The sequence below is a fragment of the Triticum dicoccoides genome, chromosome 1B, assembly GCF_002162155.2.
Source record: "Triticum dicoccoides isolate Atlit2015 ecotype Zavitan chromosome 1B, WEW_v2.0, whole genome shotgun sequence".
Lineage (NCBI taxonomy): Eukaryota > Viridiplantae > Streptophyta > Magnoliopsida > Poales > Poaceae > Triticum > Triticum dicoccoides.
The window spans coordinates 696206921-696219750 of record NC_041381.1 but is presented as its reverse complement, the minus strand read 5'-3'; the positions used below and the strand labels follow the sequence as shown (position 1 = coordinate 696219750).

Here is a 12830-nt window from a genome sequence, read left to right as displayed (position 1 = left end):
CTGACTTACGTCCTATTTTGATGGCTGGTGGTTATTAAAATAGGAGGGTATAAAAGGTTTATGAGGGTATGGGTTTAGGCAGAAAGGGTTGTACCCACCCATACCCTATCCATTGTCATCCCTACAAATATTTGTTACAAAACAATGATTTCAAAACATATTTTGATGGCTAATGAGACACATGAAAAACCAAGAACATCTCCGATAGTTCTGGTATTCATTCTTAAAATAACCACCGTTTGAAGAAAGTGGCCAAAAAAGCTCTCTAACAGCTCCTGTAAACGCAAAAAAATTAACGGGATCCCCTAAATCCTTCAAAACTTCCCCTCCATCTATGGGAAGATGGCCCTTCTGTACAAGTGTCACATAGGCTACATAAGCTAACCGCCACCATAGTCTAGCGCGGCGCCACCATTGACCACTGCGCCCCGAAACCGACCGTCACGCCTCCCCCATAGACAACCACCGTTGCGCTGTCCGCTCGCCCGCCACCGTCGACCACCGACCACCGCCGCCCGCTGGCAGCCGCCGTCAGAGTCCACCATCGCCGTCGCCCCGCCGTCAAAAACATTTTTAGGGGAAATTTTTTACGGGAACTGAGAAAAGACCTCGCTTGAGAACTTCCTCTGATTACTATGTACACCCCGTGAAACAACTATCACGGAGAATTTTTTTTAGAGGAATTCTTGGAGATGCTCTAAGAAGAAACATGACAACGAAAGTGGCATCGTTGTTACTTGAAATAGATAAATAAAACTGTAAAAAATAAAAGAGAAAAGGGAAAGGAAACGAAAAGAAGAAGAGAAAAAAATATATAACTCAGAGTCGTCTTGGGCCGGCCCTAGCTGTCAAACAAAGGTGCTTTCTTCTACATGGTGAATCGCAAGAACGGCCCAGTGTCACTCACTCTCGCCGTCGCGGCGCTCGAGACGAGACACCAACGGCAATGGCGGCCACCGGAGGCGAGGACGAGGCGATGTTCTCCGCGGAAGAAGACTTCGGAGACGAGGAAGAGGAGTTGGTGGATCAGTGCCGCATCTGCCGCCTCCCCGCCGGGCCGGGCCGCCCCCTGCGCCGCCCCTGCGCCTGCCGCGGCAGCATCAGGTTCGTCCACGACGACTGCCAGCTCCGGTGGATCGCCACCCGCGGAAAAACCCCGCTGCGAGGTACCTGCCGCCTAGGGTTTCCCCCCTCTCTCTCTCTCTCTGCATCCATGTTGCTGCTAATTTCAGTCGTCCCATTTATCACTACATGTCTATGCCTATGTCTATGTGATGTGATTCCTTAGGGAAGTGAAAAATGTACCCCTTTTGCAGTGTGATTAATAGTACATTTTTTAACACTCTCGTCATATTCTTGCAATGTAACAAGTTCTCAGCATCACATCCGCCGCGATTAAGATCACCTTGTCGATCGCGGTGTTTGGAGCGAGCTTAGTCGTTTCCCTTTTCTTTTCATTCAGTCTCATTGTGTATATAGACACATCTTATTTACAACTAATTTCAACCCTAATTACTGCGTGCCGAGCGTCGCAGATTGCTACGACCATGGTTCCTCACTGAATACGTTCTTGTCATATTGATGTTGTTGTATTTTGCGCTTAATCCTTTTCGTGTTCCATTTCGGTGTGATGCTAATTATATTGATGTGCTCGACCGTCTCGAACCATTTCAGGTGTGCAACCGCGGCATCTCCACCCAACTTCTCTACGCCAGGAACGCACCTGCGAGGCTGCCCATTTCTGAGTTCATAGTGGGCTTGCCGGACAAGCTCACTGGTCTGCTGCTCCCACTCATCTTCGCTGCCTGCATCGTGCCGGAATTCACCATTCACATCGGGACCCTCTGGTCATGGCGCCTCGCGCTTGCTAGGTCCTTTGATGAAGCACACTACCTGCTCTCACTCCGCCTCTCTACCGCCTCCGCCCTCGGTTTGTTCGCGCTCTGGGTCGCATTTGCACATGAGTATGTGCCGTTTGCTGTAGCTCCATTTTCGCACTGGGTTGCACGCCTGGATGCTCGGCGCCAGGGGTTTGGAGGATTTGATGGCTCGCAAATACTTGCGCTATTTGCCGTCGAGGCGTTCTTGGTGGTATGCTCGATCGGTGCTTCTCAACCAATGTCCTCTATCTGCTGCCTCTTTTATGCTATATACGGCGAATGATAAGATCATTATAGGTCCTTATATTGTAGTAAAACACCAATTGATGCAGATCTGTTTTGGGGATTGGAGCAGCATTTAGCACACATTGTCATGGTTTCTTGTTTGTTCAGAGTTGGTTACGGTTCAATATGCATGGCTCCAATTCAAAGTTTATCATCCTATAGCTAGAGGTGTCCAGATAATTAGTAGCAAAACTAAAATTAAGGTCACATGAGAAAACTACTGTGCCATGTTATATAGTAAAATAATACGAATGAACACATCAAATTTCGTATGCTTGGTTTTCTACTTGTTTGCGCAAGCTGTAACAGTATTAATTCTTGTCTAACCAGGTGGTGATGTTCGACCTGGCCCTTGCTTGTGTTTTGGTGTTTCTCCCATTCTCTTTGGGAAGGATCGTCCTATGGTGCATATCGTGTTCCGATTCTTGCAATGCGGGTGAATTCAACTCCTACACTTCGACAGCTTCCGTCCTTCTAACTGGATACGGGTTTATCATTTCTGTGGGTGTAATTTATGCCGGGCTGTACATTTTTGGCCAATACTTGAGGGGGAAGCGCCTTGTGATCGCAGCTTTCATTACAAGTCTGTCTGGTATATTCCTCACAGGGATCACATGTTTTACCAGTGTTGCCAGTTTTTGTCTTAATGCCCTGCACGGACTTATAATATACCCGCTCTTCTTTGGCTGGTCGCTCGATATCTGCACTTCAAAAATGTTGGGTGCAACAATGTCTCAAAGATTGGAACTTATGTTTGCTTCATCTTTTGCTTCAACTGCTCTTCATTGTCTTATTGGATTCGAATTTTTGTATCTACACGGCCTATGGTCCACACTTCTTCACAAGGTATTTGTCATACTATCACCATGTCAAAAGTATATGGAGTATATATATGATTCAGGGGTATAATGGGCGCTGTATTTTTGTTATGAGTAGATATTCAGGCCAGGAGTTGCCATTCCCACTTTCGACTATGATATTAACATCGACGAACCATTCTACAAATTTTATTTCAACAAGCCTCATCATCTTCTGCATGGCATTCTCTATATGGCTGCGGTTATTTTTGTTCCTGTTCAGATTGCTGATCGTTTGGCACCGGAATTGTTCCCATTAAATATCACGTAAGCATTCAATTTAGTTTCATCTGACTGATGTATTGGCCAGTCAACACCTTATTTTAATCCGTGTGATCGTTGCTACTGCAGTTGGCCTGCTGAGAGCTTATCATTTTGGCAAGCACCACGAAAAGTTGGCGATTCACTTTCTCGTGTTCTTCTTCTGAGGTTTCTCATCGACGAAACTTATATGCCAAATTATACTGTGTTGCTAGTGAAGAAGATAAGTCGGTATTCGGTTGCCACTAATGTGGTGCTTGCATGGTTGACTGGTGTGATATTCAATTTGGCTTTGCTTATTTTTCCAATATCAATTGGGCGTGCCTTGTTTGCCATCACCCGGCTGCCAGTAGCAGCTGGATTGAAATCCAATGGTAATGATTCTTCAGAGAAATCTTTGGATGGAAATATTTTCGTTTTATCATGTTTGGCTTACTTGTTGATGATATTTTGTCTTAGATCTGCCTGCTTTGGTTGTTGGATTTGGCATCGTAGTAACTGCTATTGGTGCCTCTAGAGATGCATTTGCCTACATGACTAAAGGGAGAACGCACCTTCGAAATTTGAGCCAATCTCTGATTGTGTTCTTATGGGTGAGCAACTTTAATTGCGGCGGTTTCCTTTGTATTTTTCTTTAATCTATTTCATGCTATGGCCAAAGAACTTTGTGTTTTCTGCTCTCAGTCGGGCATCGTTCCTTTCTTGATCGGGTCACTGGTTGATTTATTGCTAATACCATCACCCGCTGGGCCTGATGATGAAGTTTCGCTTTTCTACACTTGGTTCCTGTGATTTCGATCTCTGAGAATCTGGGTGATGCTGGTGAGTCGCAACTTCTCTTGTTGCTTTCCGTCCTCTCATTATACCAAACTTAAAATGAAAAAAATTGAGATTTTTTAATATAATCAGATAGGGACTAATTTGGTACGTACATTGCACTCAAATTGCACTGGTTGTGGAAACCCCACTGCTAAAGCAAGTACCAAAAAGAAAACACCTCCAAATTATTATGTTAAAAGTCACATCTCATCCCGGAGTTCAGTTTTTATACATTATGCCCACTATTAAACTCATGTAATCCCTATATTTGCTTGTCTCCTACGGATTAATTATCGCTATTTCTATTTGCCACACTTTTGGGCAAACTATTGTGAGTAGCTTATAGTTAGGTCCAACATTGCAAACTTTTTCAAGTGGCCTGGTTTTTGCCTTGCAGGCCCATGAGACTAGGGACACACCTTTCCTTGCCCATTTCATCGATGAAAGGTGGAGTCCAAAGATCCTTCGGTAAGCTGCGGGTTCTCGTTCGGGGAAGGCACGGCTGCGATTTTTCCTCCGAGAACTATTCGTGCCTATCGCCACGAGGCTGCTCCCTGCTCTGTGCATTCCTTATGTGCTTGCCAAGGGCGTCTTCCCAAGATTCGGCTACTCTGCCGCCACGAACTCAGCAGTCTACCGCTTCGCGTGGCTGGGCACCCTCGGCCCTTGCGCGCTCTGCTATATCTCCAAGCTGCTGTGCGCGAAACTCCATGATTCGATCAGGGATGAGCGCTACGTCATCGGGCAGAGGCTGGAAGAAGTCGCTGAAGGTGGCTGAAGACCCCTCTTCCCTGAGAACAAGGATCCGGCGACAATAACGGTTAGCGCGCAAACGTGAAGGCGTTGTTGATGAAGTTTCCCGCGGAGAATCGTGTCGTTTTGATGGTGTTGCTCCTGACGAACCGCTCTTGTGTATGGCATTGTTGAATTGGCTGGTGTTTGTGAATGTCTGCCCCTTTTTTGGACAGCATTCTCATGGAGGAGTATGTACACATATGTGAATAAGAGTACTGGTACTGTCAAAACCTGGTGGAGTTTGTTGGCTTCTATTTGTAGTGCTGCTATTCATGTTTGGCTGATTTGATTCCTCTCTTTCCAATCAAATAGGAATACTGGTACTGTTGAAAGACGAATAATAGCAGGATGTGTTTCCAAATTATGAATGTAAGTACAACGTTTTCAACTGCTCTTGGAAACCTATGTCAAAAAAAATTCCAACAAGCCGACAATTGCCCGTTCGGAGGTGCGGATATTAAAGGAGGTAGGGAACAAGAGCAAAGATAATGGAGAGCAAGCCTTGAAATGCCTTTGTGAAATAATGAAGTTACTAATTAGTGGTGCATTTATTTGGATAATAGATGATCCCAAAATTCATGTTTATAAAGGAAATTTCCTTTTTCTTTTACCCAGTTTGTTCCATAAAAAAATATAATCCCAGCCTTCCTCTGTCATCTAACTACAATCAGCAGTTGATGGTGAAACCATGTATAAGCGGTGGAAAATACTGCCCATGATTCAGGGCTACCCAAATTTGCACCGGTACAAACTAAACCACATACAAGTAACTACACGATCCAGATACTTCTTCAGCATGACAGTATCGTCATCATCCAAAGCTCGGCACAGCAGAAGCATTAAGGATCCATGATACTAAGTTTCTCGGCGAATCGACCAATCATCCATTGAATTCAGTGGTATGCTCTGCTGCCCAAGGGTACCAAACACCGGCACAGAATCTTCCATCCAGCAGAATACTTGGATTTCGGATGCATGGAGTATCATCGGCGTTGTTCACGAAAAATGCAGTTTTCGTCTACGCTGCCCTGTTCCTCAAAGTAGGCTGTTATGGCTTTCAGCTTCCCGTTGAGGTAATTCTTCTCCACCTGCCAGAACAGAAGGGCCCACTATGACATTGGTCTAGAGGCATTGCCAACGCTACACTGCGGTGATGTCAAGCCAACATGACAAAGATCACAACAAATGTACATACCTCAACAGCCCATGGAGGATCGACCGACAAGCACATGTCCGCCAGCTGGTCTAGGTCGCTGTTGCGAGGAAGGAACATGACTACTCTCGAAGCGATCGCCGTGGCAACTTTGAAGAGATGGTACCTGAAAAGTTTGACTAGGGCATGTGAACATATGCGAGCACAGCAAGGAAACAAGCAATATTCTGAACCAAGGAGCTCACCCATCACAAGGCTTGAGCATGGTTTTGATGTCATAAACATCTACTTTTGCATAGTCCGGTCCACCCCATGGAGGTGACATGAAGACAGTTTCTCCCTGCACACATCAACTTTTCACAAAAGCATACAGACCAACTTGTAGAGCGATAAGAGTGTCATGGCAATAAGAAGGTAATTTCTTTAGCTTAGCGGTGCTGTGAAGCTTCCTGATCTTAGCCCCTTCTGTCACATCTCTTAGCACTGCTGCTAGCTAATTTCTCTCGCCTTAACGTTTGGTTAACAACTAAGCATGTCGATGCTTTAAACTTGTTTACATTAAGAAGGAAGTTATCATTATGGCAGTGGCAGTCATCTATGATTATGTTTTGGGACTGAACTTGAATGCTTATAATTGGTGCATTTTCTAATAAACTGAAACCGAGGCTATGCCCTATGATTCCAAAAACGGTTACAACAAAAACTTCCTCTTGTTGGACTTCTAATGGCAAAATATCGGTACCCTACCTAATAGTTACAGTGAACGAAAATGATCAAACAAATGTGTTCTCACTGGCAGCTATGAAAGATATGCAGCTGTACGGAATGACATGTGCAGAAACCTAAAGGCGTGATAATTTGAAGGTATAAGGCATACATACCTTCAGATGAGGTGCTATATGGATAAAATCTCCTATAATGAAGTCTATATGATCATTTACTCCATAAACAGTTGCATTATGCTGTGCACAATCAATCTTCTGCGGGTCAATGTCAACAGCAACAACATGCTTACACCTGGAGAAGGAAAAAAGATGTCAGGTACATGGAAATCTACAGTTTGAGTACTGTAGAAGAAATAAGAAAGTCCACCTGATATCACCTTCAACCATATGCATGCTAAGAAAGTCAGTTATAACCCTAAATACTGGTAAAACATCTTAGAAGCCATCATTTTGATACAATGTCATTTTACAAGACACAAATACCTCGGTATAAGCTAGATGAGCACACAAACACAGTTTCTACTGTCATTCATTCTCGACCAAGCATGCCGTTGAAGCAAAGAAGATACATAATACTCAAGGTTACCAGCAACCACTATAATCAAGCAAAGGAAAAAAAAGGAGCTACAGAAAAGTAAGGGTTCATCATAACATATCATTCATTATCACTAACAGAAGATATAATAACACGATGGCAGTGACTTACTTTGTGGCAAACTGGATGGTATTTCCACCTACTCCTGTGAAACAGTCAATCAATGTGCCCGCACCAACACGAGATGCATGATGCTTTGCAATGGGCTCTGGCGTTACTGAAAACCACCCCTCTTCATCCATCTTTATACCACTATCAAAAAGGGAGAAAAGCGAGTACCGCTGATTCCAATACTTGGCGATGTCATTGGAAATGTTTTCTGCCAAGTCCTGACATGAATGAGCTGTGGAATGAAACAAATAGTTAGTTACCTTATATACATAAATAGAAGAAGTACAAAAGATGTAGGTCAGCAACAAGCTGCATATTGACACCACCCTCCCAGAAAATGAAGAAATCTGCCAGTCAACGATATCATGTGAAGAAAATAGCACGAACAACTCCTAGGGAGCTCTAACTGAGTAATATGATCTTACACGATTGAGATCTCCTTACTCTCTTTTTCTTTTTGGTGGTGGTAGCTTCCTGGTTCACTTCTAACAGTTCAGCCACTGAACTATCATTCTGCATATTTTCAGCATCTTGTACTTCATTGATGGTAGCTATCGCACTACATAGAGATGAGATGTTAATGAAAACCATCTATATGTCGAGGAAGCAAGGGAACAACAATTAGTATAATCAGGCACACCTTGGATATATCGACTCTTTATCAGTAATGTCTGATAAACTTTGTGCTTCATTGTAAAGATCATGCCTCTGCTCATCTAGATGGCTGTTGTCACCAGCCTGATCTGCCAGATAAGAATGCTTGATATCATTAAACAAAATAGTAATTATGGGTAAGGATAGAATATACAGCTATGAGAAAGAAATGTCTAGATAAAAATAATTAATGTGATGGATAAGGATATTAGTTATTGAGTTTATTTTGTGAACTGTCAGCATAAGGACTTGTACTGTATCAACACAGTAAGCAATGTCCTCTGGCATCAATGCAAAATAATAAATCTCTTGCGGATCACATAAAATGGAACACACATCTTACCAAATGTTGTTTCTCCATTGTCATGTGGGCTCGCGTTAGCTCCATATTGTACAGCATCTTCATCAGGTTGTGAGATATAATGCTTGACACAGGATAAGACTCCAGATGATTTGTCAAGCTCTGCATTGATTTTATTGTGTTCTTCCACAAGTGTGCTTGTCAATTGTGATACTTGTTCATCTATCCCTTGAGATGAATATGTGCTACAATATGATACAAAATCCTCCAATCCTTGAGGGGGATCCCATGTAGATTCCTGTGTCTGGATGTTGTAATAGTAATACTGACTATAGAACTGATCCCAAAGAACCTGCCAATCTCCGCATTCATAGTAAAAACCAGAGCCAGAGTTTTCAACATGATTATTAACAGGAGATGGTTCTGCTGGACATGGATCATTATTATCATAGGACGTGGGTGGAGTCTCCCCAGATATTTTATCTTCTCTTTCAGATGATTTTTCTTCATGACAAAGTTCATCACAGGACATTATAGATTCATCATCAACAGAATGTTGCCCCAGCATCACTTCGTTCAACTGCATAGAACTGTCCGCAGCTTGATTTTCTTGAACAGGAGAGCCTGATTTTACTGGACTGCTCATGTTACCATTTGGTTCACACTGATTAATACTGTCTTCACCAAGCGTCTTGTCAACATCACCATGGTAGACTTCACTGTAACCCGCAGCAGCCCTAGATGAAACGCATGAGTTTGTTTGCTCCATGCAATCCATCGACTCCTGAACTTGTTCCAGTTCTTCAGAATGTGTGCATGTCCTTACATTATCATCCATTGGAGTACTTGCCGCTTCATATGGTGCTTGTCGTCCTTGATGCTTACCCTTGGCAGGTGTCTTCTTTTTCTGTAACACGTAAGGGCTTAGGGTACAGATTAACCAGCAGCAGAACAGTACATGCTGTTTTGGGCACTTACCTCTTTCCTTGTGCTGAATGAGACAGGAAGCCCCAAAGAACCCATGAGACTAGCCAATTCCATATCTTCAACAAATGAATGGTCTATTGATATCAAGAAACAACAGATAGTATATCAGAAGAAATTGGTGGGTACTTGCAGCAAAAGAAGAATAACAATCTGTAATGATTTGTTCGTATGATTTTTTATGTGCTGTCTGTGCGGGGACAGTGAGTTATGATATGAGCCAATGCTGCAAGTAGGGTGTTTACGAATGTCAGAAGAAAAAAAAACTCATTGGATTACAGGAAAGCAAATTGCACCTTCATCTGTCTGTTTGGCTGCTTTGTTGCGGGTTTTAGCTGTTTGAGATCCCTGCAAAGTTGAAGGTTTTTCAAATTGCTTGTACAGAAGGCTGAAACACAAATTGGAGAATGAAGACCATGAAACAAAAAACAACATCAACTAGCATAATCTGCAAGGAAGATAAATATTTAACTTGCTGTATTTACCCCCCTTCTCCCGCACCCCCAAAAAACCCCAAAAAGGAGACAAAACATTAGCGACATTTCAACTCAATGCATCATGTAACGTGTATTCACCATTCAATTTTTCAAGTGATCTCAATAAAATGATGTTGGCATATGCAGTATACTGATTTGACGGTCTTGCTCAGGAAGTAAAATCGTAAACCATGACGTAGCTAGTTCAACCGCACGAGCTATTCTTTTGAAACATGATGCTAGTGCAATAAAACATGCTGGTAGAAGGAAGTGATATCTTCAACAAGTGCCAAGCATGGATGCAACATTTTACTAGCATGCCAATGTTAGTTCAAGTACACTTGAAATGTATTATATCAGTATCTCGTCAAGCAGAACCGAACCCTTTTCCATGTCCAGGTAGGTCAGTTTCCGACATTGTAGTTATAGCCTTGTAGGGGGGCTAGTGTTGGGCCTATTTCCTCTGCAAATTTGTGTGATATACGCTAGTTGGCATGCCGATTGTTCCCTGGCTGTTCTGTTCTTCACAACAGAACTCTGACTGAAGCTCATGCCACCAAGAACAGTGGCACAATTGGGACTATTATCTCTGAAGGTAAGATGTAAATCACATTTTCTGTTTGTCAAATAGTCTTTGTAAAACTAATAGGCTGCTCGACGGGCTACAGAAGAAGCAACATTTTCCAAGAGCTAAAGCAACTGAGGTGACGACCAAGCACAAGCCTCATAATCATTCAAGAGCTAAAGCAAGATGAAAGAGGCTGGAATCTTCTTACATTGGAACCAGCCGTCTCAGCAGCACGCCAATCGTGAGGCTTCACATAAAAATCATCCCTGCAGGGAGGAAACGAGCTGTGTAAGGGGGAAAAGAATCTCTGAGCTGAACGAGGAGGGTCGGAGATGGGCGAGGGGATCGATTACCAGAGGTGCACTTCGGTGAGCCTGAAGAGCTTCCCCAGCTTTTTCATCGACGAGGACCCCTCCGCCGGCGATGGCATCGCCGTGGGTTCGGGGGCCGGCGCCGCGTCACGCGACCCTGGGCCGGGGTCGAGCCCGACGGCGGGCGCGCCGCTGGGTGGGGAGCGAGGCGGAGAGTGAGAACTAGAGATGCGGTAGGAGTAAGGGGCAGATGGGGAGGAAGCAGGGAACACCCACCTCAGCTCGCCGTCGACGTCCCGTCGGGGCTCCTCGGCCGCCGTGGCCGCCATGTGACTCCCTTTCCTCGTTGTCCGCACTGCGCTGGATTCGCTTCAGGGATGGGATAGGATGAGCGGAGCAGTTGCCGTGGCCGTGGCCGTGGCCATGGGAGAGCTCGCGGCGGAGTATAAAAGTGGCGGCTCCGGCGGGCGGCAGCAATGGAGTCGACGGAATAGCGGCGGCGGCGTGGGGAGAGAAGGGCTAATGGGCTTCGGAAAGAAAGGCTTGTCGCTTACCGAGCGGTAGCCTGGCATCACTCGAAATTATGCGGCCCAAGTAGACGCAATCGCTGCGGCCCATGAAAATAGGTATAGTGTTTTTTGTACTTCAAAAATAAATATCTTAGTAAGTAAATAAACAAGTCAAATATATATACTCAGGTATACTAAATAAATAATTCAAATATATATTTAAAATGAGTATATGATAATCAATTTAATAATAATATAATTTAAATTTATTTTTTGTCATAAAAAAGTTCACACATATTAAAACCTATCGATCCCGCTTCGCGTTTGCATCGTCAATAGTATAGGAAAACCTATTGATCCCGCGGCCACCTCCGTGTAGTATAGGGAATTGTTCACCGGATTCATCACAGCATCACATACAGGATGGAACCCAAGTTTCTTTTTGTGCGGAGAAACTCGCTTCACCGATGAGAGGCTACCTTCTCGAAATCACTAGTTAAAGAGTACTCGTTGCGAAGATCACTCCAACTTTCCCAGTTGCGACAAGTGGCGCGCTGCATGTGCGCCACTTGTCGCAATCGGGGAATTTTTCTTTTTTTCGGAGATCCGTTTATTTAAAATGTTTTATCTCTTAAACCGTGCGTCCAAATTTTGAACCGCTTTTGCCATTGGATTGCTCGCGTCGAGATCTTCAAAACTAGATCCCATGTTGATAACTTTTTTTTCACGAAAAAACCGGACAAAAAACCGAACCGGGAGCACGGGTTTTTTCCCATTCCGAAAGAGACACGCCCGTGCCTCTGACGAAATCACAACCGTGCCTCTCGCGGAGGCAAAACCGTGACTCTCACAAAAGAATCGTTTCCGAGGAGGCACGGCCGTGACTCTTGCAAAAGCAAGACCGTGCCTCTCGCGGAAGCAAAACCGTGACTCGTGAAAGGAAAAAAAAACAAAAATGCATTTTTTTTCATTTCCGAGAAGCACGACCGTGACTCTCGCGAAAGCACAACCGTGCCTCTCACGGAAGCAAAACCGCTATTCTTGCGAAAGAAAAAAAAAGAAAACGCGTTTCTTTTTCCGTTTTCGAGAGGCACGGGCGTGACTCTTGCGGAAGCAAAACTGTGCCTCTCTTGAAAGAAAAAAACGCGTTTTTGTACAAAAAAAATGCAAAAAAAGTTTTTTTGTCAAAAAACTAGGGAAGAACGGTGGAAAACCAAAACATCGAAAAAAAACATTTAAAAAGCCGAAAACGCGTGCAAAAAGAAACAAAATTCGGAGGGAGCATTCAGAGCACGACACGTGGCGAATGGCTGACAGCGCGTCTAGTGGTGTTGATCATTGCGAGGCTCCCGAAGGAGCGCTCGTTACTTAGTTGCTCTCGTACCTTCTTGTCTTTTTTTGCAAAAAAATTACTAGTTGGATGGGTTGGTTCTTGAGTCAGGCTATTACCTCGCCATCACAGTTCAAGCCCGCTCGCTATTTTTTCGTTTTGAGAGTATATACATGTGACATGAAACGACGACGTCGCTGGACACATGTGAAGGCC

The 12830-nt window shown here is 44.0% G+C and overlaps 1 protein-coding gene and 1 pseudogene across 1 annotated transcript; one reads left to right on the top strand and one right to left on the bottom strand.

Annotated features, from left to right (window-relative positions):
* Window positions 1-946: 946 nt before the first annotated feature.
* LOC119350990 lies at window positions 947-4880 on the top strand (annotated as a pseudogene).
* A 592-nt stretch (window positions 4881-5472) lies between these two features.
* LOC119349791 (trimethylguanosine synthase-like) lies at window positions 5473-11311 on the bottom strand. Its single transcript, XM_037617878.1, has 13 exons — window positions 11052-11311; window positions 10818-10967; window positions 10673-10730; window positions 9717-9768; window positions 9415-9497; window positions 8479-9343; window positions 8122-8224; window positions 7907-8040; window positions 7482-7713; window positions 6932-7067; window positions 6296-6390; window positions 6093-6216; window positions 5473-5985 (listed from the first exon to the last, which is right to left on the bottom strand). The coding sequence occupies exons 1-13, from the start codon at window positions 11102-11104 to the stop codon at window positions 5881-5883; spliced, it is 2190 nt and encodes a 729-aa protein (XP_037473775.1). The 5' UTR covers window positions 11105-11311; the 3' UTR covers window positions 5473-5880.
* Between the last annotated feature and the right edge of the window lie 1519 nt (window positions 11312-12830).